The 19,831-nt window shown below is 45.4% G+C and overlaps 1 protein-coding gene across 1 annotated transcript; it reads right to left on the bottom strand.

Moving 5' to 3' along the window:
* Positions 1-2,847: 2,847 nt before the first annotated feature.
* Positions 2,848-5,849, bottom strand: LOC119337436 (transmembrane emp24 domain-containing protein p24delta3-like). Its single transcript, XM_037609576.1, has 4 exons — positions 5,521-5,849; positions 4,043-4,252; positions 3,859-3,935; positions 2,848-3,195 (listed from the first exon to the last, which is right to left on the bottom strand). The coding sequence occupies exons 1-4, from the start codon at positions 5,737-5,739 to the stop codon at positions 3,051-3,053; spliced, it is 651 nt and encodes a 216-aa protein (XP_037465473.1). The 5' UTR covers positions 5,740-5,849; the 3' UTR covers positions 2,848-3,050.
* Positions 5,850-19,831: the final 13,982 nt, after the last annotated feature.

Here is a 19,831-nt window from a genome sequence, read left to right as displayed (position 1 = left end):
TCAATTGCTTAGGGACAATTCCACAACTCCTACCACCACTTTTCCACACTCGCTTTATTTACTTTATTGCATCTTTATCTAAACAGCCCCTAGTTTATGTTTATGTGCTCTTTATTATCTTGCAAACCTATCCTATCACACCTACAAAGTACTTCTAGTTTCGTACTTGTTCTAGGTAAAGCGAACGTCAAGCGTGCGTAGAGTTGTATTAGTGGTCGATAGAACTTGAGGGAATATTTATTCTACCTTTAGCTCCTCGTTGGGTTCGACACTCTTACTTATCGAAAACTGTTGCGATCCCCTACACTTGTGGGTTATCACGGTACCAATACATGTCGATGTTCTGGTTCGTGCCGGTGATCAGGTCGAGGCAGAAGACTTTCCACGCTTCGGCGAGGCACTCATCTTCCTTGGTCGCCCACTTGATGTGCGGCTCGTCGGTCTTGGCCGCCCCTTTCTTCTTCTTCTTCTTCTTCTTCTTGCCTTTCCTCGTCGGCGTCGGCTCCTCCTCCTCCTCATCCTCCTCCGGCTCTTCCTCGCCGTAGCCGAGCTCACCGTCCATGTCACCGAGATCAATTGAGCCGTCTTGGGTAGTGAACCTTGGGGGAAGCGGCGGCGGCAGCCGAGCCGGCTGCGATGATATCTTCCATGTTGGCCTCCGTCGCGTCGGCGTTGCCAAGATGCGACGAGGAGGAGGCTTGTGAGTAGAGTCCGCGGCGGAGAAGTGGCGTTGGGGAGGCTGCGTAGTCCGGCGGCGAGTATGTGTATGGAGGGTACTACACGCCTGCAAAAGTGGGCGAGGGCGTGCGCTGGACCGGGCGCCCATGGAGGAAGGTGATGTTGGGGTTGAAACCGTCGTGAACGTCGCCGTCGGCATAGCCTGGCGATGGCGTGCTCCATGAGTGCGGCGACGACGAGAAGCCGGCCGGAGATCCGACACTTTGCTGGCTATAGGCCACGTGCGGGCCATGGCCGCCGGGTGGATTCATCATCCCCGCGCGAGCCGCCTTGGCTTGCTCGGCAGCCGAGCGCTCCGCCTGCTCCGCAGCCACCGTGGCCGCGAGCGTCGCCCTCTCCCTGGCCTTCTTGGCTCTGTTGCGCCTATCGGCAGTGACTGCCTCCCGACGCTGCACTTCCGCCTTCCAGTCGGCGTTGGTCATGCTCGGGGGCTTGGACGACGGCGCCCTCTGCTTCCTCTGCTTCAGTTGGGCGATAGCGGCGGCTGTGGGATCCGTCGCGGCGCGGGGGATCACGTACTTCTTCGGCGGCATGGCGGTCGGCTTGGAAGGAAGGAGGTGGAGTTTGGCGGGAGGAATGGAGAATGATAGGGAAGCCGAGGGGGGGAAGCGGGAGGAAATGGCGGGAAAAGGGCCTCCTCTCGCCGACAGAGCGGCCCCATGTCCCTTTTCGCTTCTGCCGGCGCCCCCAGGCGACACCCGGGCGCTTGGGTTCGGGGCGGGATCGCCGGCTCTTGATTTGGCCCAAACCGGCGCTAAATGAGGTCCTGGGGATGCGACTGGGCCGATTTTCGGCCACTGGCGCTAAAAATTCGCTGGGGAAGGGGGGGGTCTTGTTGGGAGCGCGGCTAGAGATGCTCTAACATAAGGGCATGTACAGAGGTAGCAGCACCAAGCGGTGGTCTCATCCCATCCACATAGATTTGTAGCTATAAGACCACCGTTTGAACATTTACCACCCAATGGAAGCAGTGGTTTGAGGTATAACAGGAGCCAAGGTCCTCTACTTCACTTTATCAGACCGCAACCGCAAGATGAGAGGAGCCAAGGTGCCCTCCAACTATTTCGCAGGCGAGCGCTGGCCTAATCCTGTGACTTTTGGCAGTTGAGGAAGCGACCTCCTTTGCAGGATCCCGCTTGTGTCTGCAAGCCATACCTTTTGACAAACTGGACCATCCAATCCTACGTGGAGTGCTGGAGCAGCTATCAAACCTGGAGAGTTGGCCATGCCCTAAGTAGTATCATGCACTTGAGACTCGCAAACATGCTTATATGATAGGCAATTAAAGAAGAGAGATGGTTATAGTAACATAGGTAGATACCGTAACATAATAAATGTTATGCTACCATGTATTATGCATGGCAATAAATAAGACCATCTATAATACTAATATATATGATACTATGCACTATAGATGTAGTATCATACACAATTATATGATACTCTCCACTATGACTAGTCTTAGGGAAGCCCCACCGTCTTGTGTCTGACATGGCACGACCTGTTACCAAAGATTAAGTGGCCCAGCCAAGCCTAGTACAGCCTCAAAATCAAGTGCTCTAAGAAAATAGATGGTATAAATTTTAATACTAAGAGTACTCCCTCCATTCCGTTATACAAGGTCATTATAAAAAAATACATTTTCATCTATACAAGGCCACTAACAATAATCGGGGCAAAAATTAATGATGTTTTCTCGTACTAGCAACTTATTTAATACTTGCATGCATGTAATCATAATGACATTGTGCTACTTCCTTCCCGTTCCTTCCTTGCATGCAGACCCCGGTTAACAAAAAGAAAAGTTGGCTTGTAAAGCAGTCATTAAATTTTACCTTGGTACATGTAATCTGAGTTTGTGGCCTTATATAAGGAAATGGATGGAGTTTGTGGCCTTGTATAAGGGAATGGATGGAGTTTGTGGCCTTGTACAAGGAAATGGCCCTGGTACTAAAAGAAATTCAGCTGAGACAAGCACAAAATTTCACAATTTATATACTACTCCCTCTGTAAAGAAATATAAGAGCATTTAGACTTTAGTGATCTAAACGCTCTTATATTTCTTTATGGAGGGAGTATGTCATACACAAAGGCCAAATAATCCCAAAGTAGTAGATTTGAAAATATTTCTATTGCACATAATATCATGTATCAAGCACCAACCACCAAGGAACTGCTTGCTATTGAAATCATGTATCTTGTACCAGGGAACTTTTTTGTCCACCACATGAGTTTGTCGAAATAAATACGACAAAACTGTCCTCTTGCTAAGGTAGTTAACAACACAGGAGTACATGGTGAAACGAGTGAACTCAGATGAGCTTCTTCTTCTGGAAGAAGCCTTGCAAATGCCATAACTGCAGAGCGGAGACCACAACGCACACGCCCAGAGACAAGATGCTGAACCACGCAACCCTAGAATTTGTTTTCTCACTCACTTCCCGCATCTCCACTTCCCTGCATAAACATATCAAGATCACGCATTATGTCATGCATTGCCCGTTCAAAATGTAAGTAAAGCTAGTAGTTCTGTTTGTCTATGTCCCAAACATCTCATCCAGTACAAAAACAGTGACCACCTAAGAGTTTCAAATAGCAGTTCAATATAACACTTTCCTAAGACAGATGAAGATGAGACCAGTAGGTTCTGTTTCACAATGTTTTAGCTTTACAGTCACCAATTTTTCTGTAAATCATTTCGTTGAAAGCATATTTATTTACATACATAAAACATCCAACTGGAAATAGTACAGACTACAGAACACCTGGCGCAGCATAGCATAACAACCGCAGTCTATTATCTGGCTATTAAAACACATACTCCCTCCGTTCCAAAATAGATGAGAAGGTTGTCAGAATCGCGATTCTATTATACGATGCTACGACTTTACGATCCAAACTAACCCATCTGATTCTACGATTTTAGCTCATAGAATCTACGTTTTTACGATCCTGATAGTGAAGATTCTACGATTTGCGGTCCTACCATCAGAGCTCCGATCCGATTCAAAATCACGATTCTGACAACCTTGGATGACCCAACTTTGTACTAAAGTTAGTACAAAGTTGAGTCATCTATTTTGGAACGGAGGGAGTACAAAAGTAGAATAGATAACTTGCCTTGCTTTGAGATATAATAAGTTATGATGAATGGATTCCACTGCAGCTTCAAGTTTCGCGAGCTCTAATTCAACACCCTGAACACATAAAAATTTCAGATTAGAAATAATCAGGAACAAAAAACAATGCATTACATTGAAGTATAGTGCCATTTGGATTAGGTGCATTTAAATAATTGACACACCTCAATTTTCTCCTTCTTGGCAACAGAGTCCCAGTCCTTTGTCGCAATCCCTATCTTCCAATCAAGATTCAGAGATACTCCTGATCCTTTCTCTGCGCTGTCTAGCCAGAAGCAAGCAAGGTAGTTTCCAGCTTCTGAAGTTGTAAATGCAAATTGGCCCACTGTGGCATTTTCTTTCTGATGTACAGTATTGCCATATGGTGAGGTAACCTACACAAAACACAAACATGGACAATACAAATGAGCTAGTAAGCAAGAAAAAAAATAGTCTTCAGAAATCATCATTTCTAAGAAATCTTCCATAAGACTAACTGATATATGTAGATGCTATGCTAATTATGCGTGTGATAACTAGCAAAAAAGGTTATCATACTCATACACACTTAGCATGCCAAAGCACCATTTAGCCACCGCAAAAGTTTTACATTAGAAAACATAGTCACCACAAAAGTACAATACAACATCCATGTGTTGCTTGCAGAATTCTTGGACATATGAACGACAAAGTTGTGAACGTGTGGCTAATCCCAGTTACCGGTACTTTTTTCCAGTTATTATGAGCTACAATACACATGTATCATGAATCTCTGAATCCCTGTATTGCGCAAAACACATCATGAATCTGAAATCTGAAGTTCTCCTTATCTACAACAGAATGGATGAGAAGTGGGACAGTATGTCATCTCCTGTGTGTTCACCCGTATGCCCACATGCAAACATGATTGCATCTTACCAGAATCTCATCAGCCCATCCATGGCAGTGATAATGAATAACAATCCACCCCTCGCTTGTTTTCTCTTGTTATGGTTAACCCCAATCATCTTTAATTAGTCTCAGTACCTACGACCATGCTATTCTAATAATGGGATGCCAGGTGCCCAAAGAGAAGGTTGTCCTGCAGCTGCAGGTCACGTTACTTAGGATATTGCTACATGCATAGAAATTATCAATCCACAACATGTTGCCCCGATAGGAAGTGGCACTTTGAGTCAATTCGCATCAAGTCCACCCAGTCTAGCTCAACGGGTCAAACCTCAGCTGGTTCCTCCAGAACAAAGCACTGGAGCATATGAGCAAATTCATCACAAACTACTGGATTAACAGCATTTAACCTTACCATAATCCACATAACACAGACCCTATGCACCAAATTACACTAAATGTAAAACTTTTGCCTGTTGACTTCTCTAGGAAATGTTAACTTGAACTGGTCCGTTTTCTCTTCTATTCTCTCAATTCTTCTAAAAACGCCCAAATTCAATTGGCACGGAGGCTCTGATTTTGACTCAAAAAGTTCAATCCACCAACTAAACTTAATAACACAAATAATTAGAACAAGCTAGTATCTGTCGCGCCCAAATCCGCCTACGCATGGATCCCAACACGCGAGAGTTCACCCGTCCAGATCAAGATCAAACCGCTGGAACCAGAAAAGCAAGCACGCGAAGACAAAGGGAGGGGATCGCGCCGCGCTTACCTTGACGGCGACGGTGGGATGGGCGGTGGCGTGGGCCTCGTACATGAGCATGTAGTCCGCGACCACCACCACGTTGGGCTGGATCTCCTCGGAGACGCACTTGGTCCCCGTGGGCGGCAGGTCGAGCCACACCGCCTCCGCGCACAGCATCATCAGCGCCGCCACGAGCGCACCAACCACCAGCGCCGGCCGGGTCGCCGCTCCCGCTGCCGCCGCCATATGCTCCGATCTGGGCGACCCTGTCTGTCCGAGTCTCCGGTTGGGGAAATCGTGTGGAGCTTGGACTAGCGTTGGACGGGAGTAATGGCGTGGGGTTGGCCCGGGGGAGGGTCTTTTTGGAATTATGTACTTCCCGTTCGGGTGCACGCGAAGAAATTCCTTACCCACGCGACATGCTGCCTTTTTTTTTTTGGGCAACACGCGAGACGTGCTGCCTTCGGCCCGGGGAGCGCCGGTTTCTAGTACTGTTTTCGCAGAAGGCACAGCTAGTGGTCTGGACCATCTGTATCGCCTGTAATGGGCTCGGAAGGCTCGCTATGGTTTTGTGAAGAACCGGTTTCTTCTTCTTTTTTGGGCAGGTTTTGTTCATTTTTTATTTTCGTTTTAAATTTGAATTTAAAATTCCATGCACTTTTAAAAAGAATCGTGAACATTTTTCAAAGCGGTGAAATTTTTCCAAATTCGTTTTTTCTAATTCATCAACATTTTTTATTGAGATTGTGAACATTTTTTTAGTTCGTGAGATTTTTAAAATTCTTGAACTTTTCTTAATTCATGATTTTTTTGAATTTGTGAACACTTTTAAATTTTTGAACTTTTCAAACTCGGGAACATTTTATTTGAATTTGTGAACACTTTTAAATTTTTGAACTTTTCAAACTCGGGAATATTTCATTTGAATTTGTAGACTTTTTAACATCTACCAAAAAGCCAAGAGCTATTTTTTTAGCTAGCAAGCTAAACCACACGAGCAAAATAGCGAGAGCGATGCTAATGGACAGCGGCTCAACAACCATCCTCATGGGTGATGGTTCCCCAATCGACGTTATAAGTGATGAGGAGGAGCACCCTGTGCTGGCTGCATTGGGCTATGCACTTGAACAAACTGTGCTTCATGCATCAAGCACAAAACCGAGCTTCTTCACCGAAATTCCTATGGGCCAAATCATGTTGTGGTCATCCTAGATGGAACTACACCAAGACCAAGAATTGCAAAGATCAATGTCGGCGCAGGGATATATAAGAATATGTGTGTTGGTTTGCTGGTGGCAGTGGCAAGAGATGACAACGGTGTCTTCTTCGGAGCATCTACACTGTTCTTCGAGGAATTGTCCTATCTGTAAACCCTCAAAGCATTGGCATGTTGAGAGGCGTTGTAGCAGAATATCCCCTATTACATAACATCACAGTTGCAAGAGATTGTTGGGTTGTTGTGACGATTCTTCAGGCATCGTCATCGATTTTGTATGGACACATTTTTATGGAGATACAAGGGAGGGATAAGGCTTTTCGGGAAGCTCATTTTGTGCATGAGAACATGAAGTCAAAAAATATGCTCATAACCTAGCTCATAGCGCTTCGTACCTTCAGTTGGTCATAATATTTGGCCAAGGAAATTTGTATTTATCAAACTATCATTAGCTAATAAAGAGTAGGTGCACTCTACAAATTGTGTTATGGTCAACGCGTTCAAGAAGGTCTCTGTCCGTGGCACAGTGATATAAATTTTTGTGATAGCATCTGGTTTTCTCCTACAGTAGATCGCAAGATATTACATCATCATAATGTCGAGCTCGATTTCATCTGAGGAGGAGTGGGAGGCAATGGTTGATATATACTTAACGGTGGCCCCAACACTGACGAGTAGAAGGAGGTGAGCACGTACAAGGTGGATAAGGTGGTCAAAAAGAAGACGAATAAAATAAGGTTTTTGGGCTGCCGCGGGGCGAGCTAGGCATGATCCTGACTCACAAACGAGACGAAATGGCTTCAAAACTCACATGAGAGAGAATTTCATGATGGATATGCAAACACCAAATATGATCATGCAAAGGCAAATGGCAGACATAGGAAAATTACTATCGAAAATTGCAACAAGATGATGTGTTGATTCAAGGACTGAAAACCCTTAAGCTATACATCACCAATTTTTATAACAACATGTTCGGTGAGCACGAGTTTTCTTCCATAACTACAAACCATGTTGGAGTAGAATAGTTGACTAGAGAAGAGCAAGCTTTTTTAACTATAAGTTTTTCTATGGAAGAACTGCAGACAAAAGTTTTTAGCATGGAATCTAACAAACCAGATAGGCCAGATGAGTTTAATATTGAGTTTTACCAGAAATTCTGGGAAATCATCAAGATTGTCATGTTTGCCTTGATAGAACATCTCTATGATAATGAAATGGATATTGATATGTCTCTTGAATCTTGTCTTTGAGATAATCACCAAGGTCATGGTTAAACACTGATTGCAGTCATAAAGGGGGAAATTAGATGTTCTCAAACAACCTTCCTAAAAGGGAGATACAACTTTGAGGGGATATTGATTCCCCATGAAACACTAAAAAAACTGGATAGAAAAAAGAGTCTATGGCGTCCTTTTAAAACTGACTTTGGAAAAGGTTTTGACATGGTCAAATGCCATTCTCTCCTCCAAACTTGGAACTGAAAGGTTTCCCTCCAAATGGAATACATTTTCATTTTAGTGATCCAGTATCACATTGCGTCCATAGGCATGCCACTACTACCAAAAGGGGACGAGGATGTGGTAATGAGCCTTTTGCTCCATGTGCTTAAAGATGAAACTCGAAAAGCTTGTCAAAATCCTTCAAAGTTTCCACTGTAGACCTAGTGCCATTCATCTCGGTGTTTTTGAAGCACTTCCACTCGAAACCACCTGATCATCAAGATATAATCGATGGACAAACCCTATTCAATCCAAGCCTCCAACATTCCATCCAGAGCCATCAAAGCAACCTGGTAAACTTATTGTTACCATATCGGAAATTCTGAGCAATACAAGCCAGAACTTTTGCAACGTTAACATAGAGTGCCACTGTTGAAGTGCTCTCTTTGGAGACACTGATTGATTTTCATTCGTAACTACTGATGCATCTGAAAGTTGACACTTTTGTTCACTTTGGAGCCACCGAGCAATTCCCGTTGGAACCTCTGAGATGTGCAATAGGCTTTCCAATCCAACTATCCAATCAAACCCTTTGAGATCTAATCCCCTCTTGCTTTCTGTCACACCCAATATGCGACTCTATCCTAAAGGAACTCGAAGGTTCCACCAAGGATAGAAGCGCATATTGGAAACACTTTTGCAAGGTGGATATCATTACATCGTACCATTACATAATAGTTGGGGGTACATACAAAGGCATACAAATGCCACATGAATACATCAAACATCATATATGAGAATAACACCCGACTACGGATGAAACACAAACATAAGTTCAAATGACATCCACCCTGCTAGCCCAGGCTGCCGACTAGGAACCTATCCCAAGATCGACGAAGAATAAGGAGAACTTCAAAACAAGTAAACACCGCTCTCACGTCATGAGCATCGCATTACCTGCACCTGCAACTGTTGTTGTAGTAATCTGTGAGCCACGAGGACTCAGCAATCCCATTACCATGGGTATCAAGACTAGCAAAGCTTAATGGGTAAGGAAGGGGTAAAGTGGTGAGGTTGCAGCAGCGACTAAGCATTGTATGGTGGCTAACTTACGAGTACAAGAGTAAGATGAGAAACTACGCAAACGGTCGCAAACTAGTAATGATCAATAAGTGATCCTAAACTACTTACGTTCAAACATAACCCAACCGTGTTCTCTTCTCGATCGCACCCGAAAAGAGACAGTCATGGTTACGCACGCGGTTGGTGTATTTTAATTGAGTTTACTTCAAGTTCGCTACAACCGGATATTAACAAATTCCCATCTGCCACATAACCGCAGGCACGGCTCTCGAAAGTTTAAACCCTGCAGGGGTGTCCCAAGTTAGCCCATGACAAGTTCACGATCCGCGGAGACAATCCTCCATCACAGGATCCTCCGATCAGACTCGGAATCCCGGTGCACAAGACATTTCGACAATGGTAAAACAAAACCAGCAAGACCTCCTGATGCACCGACCTAGCCTGATAGGAGTCGCATGTATTTCGTTCTCAGGGTACACCGGATGGGCAAGACGTTGGGTTGGCTGAGACCCTGGTTGCCCAAGGGGCGTCGGACATCACCCGGTTTGGACCAACACTCATGAGGAGCATTGGCCCGGGGGTTGATTAAGAGTCCTCGGGTGCTAGCTGGTCCCTATGCAAGTTTTAGTTGTTATTAGGCAAATGGTAAAACCAATGTTGGGCCTTGCTAGAAGAGTTTTATTCAAAGCAAACTGTCAAGAGGGGCCCATAAACCCTCATCGTGTTAGGGACGCAAAATCAAGGAACATAACACCGGTATGACGGAAACTAGGGCGGCAAGAGTGGAACAAAACACCAGGCAAAAGGCCGAGCCTTCCATCCTTTACCAAGTATATAGATGCATTAATTAAATAAGAGATATTGTGATATCCCAAGATATCCATGTACCAACATGGAACAACCTGCACTGCTCCTGCAACTAGCAACGCTATAAGAGGGGCTGAGCAAAGCGGTAACATAGCCAAACAACGGTTTGCTAGGATGGTGGAAAAGGTTAGGGGATATCATGGCAATTTTGGAGGCTTGATAAACAAGTAGTAGGTAGCGCGACATAGCGATAGCATTAAGACAACTAGCATAGCAATGATAGTAGTGAGATCCAAGGTGACGGCCATCTTTCCTGAAATCCCGCTAGTAAGAAGAACGAGTCCATGAAGAAGACGATCCCACGTAGTCAAACGGATCCTGACAATCGCAACGTTACCGGAACTATCAAGAAGAAGCAACACCGGAAAGAAGCAAACACCACCGTACACACAACACATAACATGACATGATGCTCAACCAAGTATGATGCATGTCTATTTTAATGAGGCATGGCAATGCAATATAACCAATGATGAACATGATGCAAGAAGAGAAAATGGCAAGGCACTCAACATGGTCATGACAACAAACAACTGAAACACATGGCAACAATGAAAACAAATGGAAGGCAACTAGAGCATCGGTCTCGGGGCGTCACAACACTCCCTCACTAACAAGAGATATCGTCCCGAGATCTTAGGAACGAGACGGAAGAGGAATAGATGAACAAAGTTGCTTCTTTGACAAATGAGTGAAACCAAGGAATCTTAGAAGGTTAAACAATTTCAAGGAAAGAATACAACAGAGATGAAGGACGTTGAAAACACTCCGTTAGAAAAGAGGAACAAGGAATATTACGAGAACCTTTGTGACGCCCCCGATTCAATCATACACTAATCATGCACGCAAATGTGTATGATCAAGATCAGGGACTCACGGGAAGATATCACAACACAACTCTAAAAGTAAAAATAAGTCATACAAGCATCATATTACAAGCCAGAGGGCTCGAATACAAGTGCTGGTACATAAACGAGTCAGCGGAATCAACAATATCTGAGTACAGACATAAGTTAAACAAGTTTGCCTTAAGAAGGCTAGCACAAACTGGGATACAGATCGAAAGAGACGCAGGCCTCCTGCCTGAGATCCTCCTAAACTACTCCTAGTCGTCGTCAGCGGCCTGCATGTAGTAGTAGGCACCTCCAGTGTAGTAGGAATCATCGTCGACGGTGGCGTCTGGCTCCAGGGCTCCAACATCTGGTTGCGACAACCAGGTAGAAGGGAAAGGGGGGAAAGAGGGAGAAAAGCAACCATGAGTACTCATCCAAAGTACTCGCAAGCAACGAGCTACACTACATATGCATGGGTATATGTGTAAAGGGCCATATCGGTGGACTGAACTGCAGAATGCCAGAATAAGAGGGGGATAGCTAATCCTGTTGCTCGATCCCATTTGGGTCATGCCTGGCCTCGGAAGATCAACACGTCGCAGCCCCACCTAGGCACAACAGAGAGGTCAGCACGCCGGTCTAAATCCTATGCGCGCAGGGGTCTGGGCCCATCGCCCATTGCACACCTGCACGTTGCGTACGCGGCCGGAAGAAGAACTAGCCCCCTTAATACAAGTGCAGGCTTACGTTCCAATCCGGCGCGCGCCGCTCAGTTGCTGACGTCACGAAGGCTTCGGCTGATACCACGATGTCGAGTGCCCATACCTTTCCTGCGTAGTTGGTTAGTGCGTATAGGCCAGTGGCCAAACTTAGATCAAATACCAAGATCTCGTTAAGCATGTTATTATGAAGCAATCGCGAACGCCGACCAGGGCCAGGCCCACCTCTCTCCTAGGTGGTATGAACTTGCCCTGTCGCTCCGCCTCAAAGTAACAGTCGGGGGCCATCGGGAACCCAGGCCCACCTCTACCGGGATGGAGCCACCTGTCCTTCCAGCCCCCACATCGGAATCACTTGCGGGTTCTCACCGAGTCGACCCGACTTTAGTCACCACCTGAATAGTATGTATGTATAATATATACCCGTGATCACCTCTCGAGTGATCACAGCCCGATAGTATAGCATGGCAGACTGACAAGAATGTAGGGCCACTAATGGTAAACTAGCATCCTATACTAAGCATTTAGGATTGCAGGTAAGGTATCAACAGATGTAGCAACAATGACAGGCTATGCAACAGAATAGGATTAATCGAAACAGTAACATGCTACACTACTCTAATGCAAGCAGTAGAGGGTAGAATAGGCGATATCTGGTGATCAAAGGGGGGGGGGCTTGCCTGGTTGCTCTGGCAAGAAGGAGGGGTCGTCAACACCGTAGTCGTACTGGGTAGCAGCAGCGTGGGTCTTGGTGTCTAGCGAGAGAAGAGGGGGAAAGAAACAATAAATATTAAGCAAACAGATGCATAGCGATACATGACAAGACAAGTATCGGTGCTAGGGGTGCCCTAATGCGGTATGAGGTGATACCGGTGAAGGGGGGAAACATCCGGGAAAGTATTCCCGATGTTTCGCATTTTCGGACATATGAACCGGAGGGGGAAAGTTGCGAGTTCGATAGGTTAGGGATGTGTGGTGGACGAACGGGCTATGTATCCGGATTCGTCTCGTCGTTCTGAGCAACTTTCATGTTGAAAATAATTTAATCCGAGTTACGGATTAAAAGATAAGATTTTCTAAAGATTTACTAATTTCTAGAATTTAATTAATCCTTTAATTTAATTCGAAATTGGATTAATGACATCAGCATGATGTCATGTTGACATCAGTAGTCAACAGGGATTGACTAAGTCAAACTGACAGATGGGGCCATTGACTGGGTCAACAGCACAGTCAGCAGGTCCAGTCAGCAGTCAACAGTCCTGTTGACTTAGTCAAACTTATGCGTGGGTCCCACTTGTCATACACTGTTAGTTAATTAATAGTAGTTAATTAGCTTAATTAGTCATTAGGTTAATTAAACATGATTAATTAATTAATTAATATTTCAATTATTATTTATTTATTTTAATTCCTTTTTTCATAAAACATTCTGGGGCACGGGCCCCGTTTGTCATAGGGCCAGTGGGCCTTAGCGGGCATGGGTGCTAATGGGAGCTGAGCGCTGGGCGCTGGGCGCCGCCCGAATGCAGGGGCACCAATGTGCGGCCGGCCACCATGGGCGACGACCGATGGCGACGGCAGGAGGCGGAGCCGGGGGGCACTAGGCGAGGACGTGGCCTCTTGGGGCGCCGGCGTGCGACAGCAGAGGCCGGTGCGGTGCAGCCCCGGTGCGAGGCAGGGGGCCGACGAGGTGCGCGGGCGGCGAGGCAGGAAACAGCAGCGGCGGCGGTTGCGGGCCGCGACGAGTAAGAGTGGGGAGCGCGGCTGGTGGCACTCGCAGCGGCAGGGAGGTCGCAGGCGCGAGACAGCACGAGGGGGCAGCAACAGGGTCACGACGGCGACATCGGAGCCATGGGGAGGAGGCAATGGCCGTGAGCGCGTGTGCGCGAGGAAGAGAGGAGGAGAGGGTGAGCTCACCGGGGTTCGTAGGGGACTAGGCGGCGGGGGTCGTGGAGGATGTCGGGGACGACGTGCGGCGGGGCGACGAGGTCCGGCGACGGTGTGAACGGAGGTGATGGCGTCCGGCGAGGTGTCTCCGACGACGGGGCCCTAGGCGGCGGCGACGCGGCGTTGGCATCGAGGCGAGGAGGAGGCCGTCGGGGAGGGTATGAGGAGGCGTCCGACGAGGTGAGGGCGGAGACGGCGAACGGTGGCGTCGGGGGTTGGCGATGGGGCGACGGGATCGGGCCTCGATTGCCTTGATCCGATCTAGATCAGGGAGAGGGAGGCAGAGAAGTGGGACGAGGGAGAGGGAGTGGGGGCGAGTGGGAGTAGTGGGGGGTTAGGGTTTCAGGCGAGAGGGGATAAGGGAGTGGGGGGATGGCCGGTTGGGCCTGGTGGTCCGATCGGGCGGCCTGGAGGCCTGCTGGGTCGTGGCCTAGTGGGGGGGTGATTTCCTTTTTTTTGTTAGTTTAGTTTTTTCTCTTTTGTATTTTCTTTTATTTATTTACTTTTCTGTTTTAAATCATTTTGAATCATTTAGGCATTTTATAAAAATGTGTTTACTACACCATATTTATCTATGTAATATTTAGTACAGACCGAACATTTTTATTTTAATGTTCGAAAACTTTTATTATTTACCAAACTTTTAATTTGAATTTAGGACCGGTTTTGATCTAACGATAGATTAGCAGCAGTAATCGTGGTGACGTGGCACCATTAGCGTGGGATCACTGTAGCTTAATTATTCGGGCGTCACAATTCTCCTCCACTACAAGAAATCTCGTCCCGAGATTTAGGAGCGGGAGTAAGGGGGAATGGCTTTGGTTACGAAATTTTGACGAGTGTCCTCGGTCTTGGTTGCTCTTTTCGAAGAGGTCAATCCATTACATTGATGTCTTCATTTCTCCGCTTCAGGTCATCATGGTGAAGTCGTCCTTTGCTTCAGGAACTCCAACGTACTTATGAATAGGTAAGGGGCAGCTTGACTACGACAGAATGCTTGTGAGGGAAACAATCTGGGGTTAACCCATGAATGAGCATAAGATTATCTCTCGAGTTGAACATATAAAATACCTCGAGAGTAAGGTACGAAGGTACAATAAGAGGTTCCAAGCGGATAGATAGTTGCTCGAAGTCTGAACCAGAGTGAGAAAGGGGTTCAAAGTAGCGAGAGTAAGTATTGCGTCTGATACTAGAATAGAGCACTAGGAAGGTGACCCATGAATTAAATATGAAGCCAAGCGTGGGAATAACCATTAGAAACAGGGTTGTACAGGAGAGTCAGGTTTCGATCCTGTGGAACTGTGGGTTATGGGCCCACCATGTGGGTTAAAAGTAGGAAGGGCGGAGACGTCTTGCGTGATCATGCAAGCAAGGCATGTCAGAGAGTAGTATGCCAGTTATGTCGGCAACAATGTCGGTACCAAGAGCGAGGGACAAAGAGAACCATTTTCCTGCTCGTTGAAACGAGGCGGACCAATAGGCAAAGTTCTCGTCCATCGGTGGCTACCGAAATGTCATCAACAATAGTAATAGGGTCTTGCTGACAGAATTGTGCACCAAGGTGTTTACATAAGCAGGAGAATATTACTGCTTAGATCATATAGATCACAAGACACGTTAAGCCAACCAATGGAAAGGAAAATACGATTATCAGATTAAACAGAACAATGGAAAGGATAATGTGTTTAAACACGTATTTCAAGGGTATATCCCTCCCAACGACAAGTAGAGCATGATATCCATGACAGGATATAATGTAGAAAACTCTTTAGGTACGGGAGAGAATTTTCATGACATTACCCATACAACGGTGTTTGGATAATTGAGCAGGAAACATTTAGCATTGGGCTTCAAATGTTCTTGTTGAAAATCGAAGTACCATAGACATGCTTCGAGATAGCATTGACATGGTCATCACGTGAAGATCAGACTTTGGAAACACAAAGGATTCATCGGAAACAACTTATAGGATAAGTCTTACAATTTCCTCATGGAAGAATGGCTAAACTTGCTAAAAAGGAAACTATAACAATAGGTCCTCCGGCCAGGTGTGCTAGGCATGACATCACCTTATCGGGTCATATAAAGACCAATGTTATAACTCTTGAAAATATGCTCCAACCATGAGATCTGACCGAGATTCAGATCTGGTCGGTGTTAGGGAACCTCAGACTTAGGATGCCTGAGAGAAAAAGGTGTAATACAAATTGACGAGATGACATTGTAAAATTCTCGAGAAGTGAACTATGGAAGCGAGTTTCGAAACAAGAGTTCAGCAGTAAACCAACAAGAGGATGAGGAGGTGGCTGATGGAATCAGCGGCAATTCATCGAGATTAACAAAAGATGGATTTCCACAATTATGTGAACAAGGAGATAACATTTGTCAGATCAAATGGTATAATGATGTATGCTCGAGGAAAACATACACAATTAAACAGTGGTTGAAAGGTGCACCCGAATATGGGTTGGGTTGCATGACCAACGTCGGAATGGTGATTCAGTAATCAATAGTCTAATAATGAACGGCCGACTATTAACTTCAACGCAATAGGGTTACTAGAAGTTTTGAATTCACACCTCATAGTTCAATGGTTGGTAATCCGGTTAGAAACAACACGGGGCCAAGATATGAATGGAGATGGCCAGAAGTATTACTGCATCAAGAATTTCCTAAGAGGTGGTGAAACTCTCACAATATTCTCAACACAAAAGATGGTAATACTCCAAGGTAAAGGAGAACAAATGTTGGATAGCAAGGATCTCAAGGTATACACAAAACATGAACAAGTTTCTGTTGAATGGAAGGCAATAAAGTGGTCGATGATAGCACCAATCATCAAGGGCAAGGATGTTATTTCTCATCACGAATTCAATTGATATCTTGGAAGACCTCAGAATGTTGATGATGATCATGACACATTTGTCGAGAGGTTTCAAGAAGATGTAACCAATCAGCGATGACATCAAGTCAAATGAATGATGAAGCGAAAAGTTATTGAAACCATGGGTACAACACAAACTCGAAATCAAGCTTGTTGTTCAAGGACAAATGATATGACAAGGAAGATCGACGTAAGATTAGATCATCGTCGAAATTTATGCTCCGGGAAGAAGGACCAGGTAGCACAGTTAAAATTGGCACGACAAGGATATAGCCAAGCAGGCTAGGAATGACGTGATCGAGTTCAAACTCGTAAGTAATGAAGGTTACCAAGAGTTGTTTAATCGTGGTGCAGATCGAGTCAGTTATCGGTGTCTTTGAGTGTTTAATAACTCAGAGTCCGTGAAAAATTGGAATCAGTGAGAATGTAGCACTTCATGAAGAACTCATAAGAAGTTATGCAGTTCCGTGATAATCCTAAGTTACCAGGGGGTAATACTCGACGATAATTGAAGTAGAGGTTGGACTGCGGTATTACTCTGCAGAAGACAAGTGCTTAAACTTGCACGAGAAATGGTATTTAAAGGAGAACATGGTCGGAAACCACGATCATAAATGATCGAACCACGGATACAAGATGAACTTATAACAAGGGGGTAATTATTTTTACGAGCAGCTTCCATGATAAGTTATACATCGTGTCCATGGGCATGAACACAAAGTTCAAGGTCGACTTCCACTTCTTCAATGTATAACCTTTCATTCACTGCTCTAGATAAAAATGATTTCAGTGTCAAAACCTACCTGGTGAATTACCAAAGGAGTATGACCCGTGAAAACTTTCGAGTTCACCCAGATTAAGGAAGGCATAGTTTCAACCCAACGGGGTTTCTTAGAACATATACCATGAACTTCAGGAGTAAATAACACAAGATCGATAGTAGAGCATGCTTGTGCAAGCAGAGGATACAATTTACCAAAGGCATTATGTTTCCAAGGAAAGGCTCACAAGATTATTGAATATGAAGGACGTTGTCGGATAAAACACGACAAGGGTCTGGTGGTCCACAAGGGATCTGATGTGAGCATCAGTATTCTATCAAAGGAAGAGGAATGCAAGGAGATCTGATTATAGAAACAACCGACTAATTCAAGGCTCAAAGGCAAATGAATTAAGATTGCCAAATCAAGGGAATATGAGCAAGGGCTCTGATTAAGCATGGATAAGTCGAGTAGGCTTAGGGAAATAATCGATGGCAATTTGATGGGTCGAGATCCAGCTCATGTTCAAAATGACGTCTGAGCCGGAAGGATAATTTTCAGGGAATAACTGGTGATTGTGTGCACTCACACACATGTTGAATCAACAAGATCAGAATGTCGATCACAAAGCATTTTAATGAATATTGCTAGACATATGGAAGTAACCATTATGCAAGCAGGTAAAGAAGATCAAGAGCAATAGGCTACTGTGGATTTTGGAAGAGCCAATGGCATTTCGAATAATTTTGCGAAACACCTGAACAACTTGGGATGAGCGGATAACTGGTAAGTGCGAGGAATTATCCGTAGGGGTATTTATGAGGAAAAGGAGCTGCAAGGCAGCAGACACAAAGGATTCTCAGAATATCCGAAGTATTTCAGGGTATCTTGTAATAACAAGAAAAAATTTAAATGGAAGTTATGGACGACAAGTGTATGTAGCTTTCCATAGGGATTTATCAGTGGTATGGAATTGCAACGGCGAAGGGCACAAGGGTCTGGGGAAACATCAAAGTGTATCTCCAAAAATTTCTGGTGCGACAAGCGATCATCTAGACTAAAAGGGCTCTCCGGGAGAAGTAGTTACGAGAACTTAGAGTCAGATTTTAGAAAATCATTTAACCCGAATAGAAGAGAGATCAGAACCCAGAGTATAGATGAGGAATAAAAGATCCTAATACCACCTAATGGCGACGTGGGCCCATGGGCAACACAACAAAGTTAGTAAAAGTTTTGTAAAGTCTAGACACGACTTCGGCCAAGGAGTGTGGAAGGAGGATTCCTACAGGCAGTCGGCTCTGATACCAACTTGTGACGCCCCCGATTCAATCATACACTAATCATGCACGCAAATGTGTACGATCAAGATCAGGGACTCACGGGAAGATATCACAACACAACTCTAAAAGTAAAAATAAGTCATACAAGCATCATATTACAAGCCAGAGGCCTCGAGGGCTTGAATACAAGTGCTCGTACATAAACGAGTCAGCGGAAGCAACAATATCTGAGTACAGACATAAGTTAAACAAGTTTGCCTTAAGAAGGCTAGCACAAACTGGGATACAGATCGAAAGAGGCGTAGGTCTCCTGCCTGGGATCCTCCTAAACTACTCATGGTCGTCGTCAGCGGCCTGCATGTAGTAGTAGGCACCTCCAGTGTAGTAGGAATCATCGTCGACGGTGGCGTCTGGCTCCATGGCTCCAGCATCTGGTTGCGACAACCAAGTAGAAGGGAAAGGGGGAAAAGAGGGAGAAAAGCAACCGTGAGTACTCATCCAAAGCACTCGCAAGCAAGGAGCTACACTACATATGCATGGGTATATGTGTAAAGGGCCATATCGGTGGACTGAACTACAGAATGCCAGAATAAGAGGGGGATAGCTAATCCTGTCGAAGACTACGCTTCTGGCCACCTCTATCTTGCAGCATGTAGAAGAGAGTAGATTGAAGTCCTCCAAGTAGCATCGCATAGCATAATCCTACCGGCGATCCTCCCCTCGTCGCCCTGTGGAAAAGCGATCACCGGGTTGTCTGTGGAACTTGTCTGGGTGTGTTTTATTAAGTATCCGGTTCTAGTTGTCATAAGGTCAAGGTACAACTCCGGGTCATCCTTTTACCGAGGGACATGGCTATTCGAATAGATAAACTTCCTTGCAGGGTTGCTGTCGGTGTCAAAACCGGCGGATCTCGGGTAGGGGGTCCCGAACTGTGCGTCTAGGCGGATGGTAACAGGAGACAAGGGACACGATGTTTTTACCTAGGTTCGGGCCCTCTCGATGGAGGTAAAACCCTACTGCTGCTTGATTAATATTAATGATATGGGTAGTACAAGAGTAGATCTACCACGAGATCAGAGAGGCTAAACCCTAGAAGCTAGCCTATGGTATGATTGTTGTTTGTCCTACGGACTAAAACCCTCCGGTTTATATAGACACCAGAGAGGGCTAGTGTCACGCCCAATATGCGATACTATCCTAAAGAGACTCGAAGGTCCCACCAAGGATAGAACCGCATATTGAAACGCTTTTGCAAGGTGGATATCATTACATAAACATTACATAATAGATGGGGATACATACA

The sequence above is a fragment of the Triticum dicoccoides genome, chromosome 7B, assembly GCF_002162155.2.
Source record: "Triticum dicoccoides isolate Atlit2015 ecotype Zavitan chromosome 7B, WEW_v2.0, whole genome shotgun sequence".
Lineage (NCBI taxonomy): Eukaryota > Viridiplantae > Streptophyta > Magnoliopsida > Poales > Poaceae > Triticum > Triticum dicoccoides.
The sequence above is the reverse complement of the archived record's forward strand: the minus strand, read 5'-3'. Positions and strand labels throughout refer to the sequence as shown.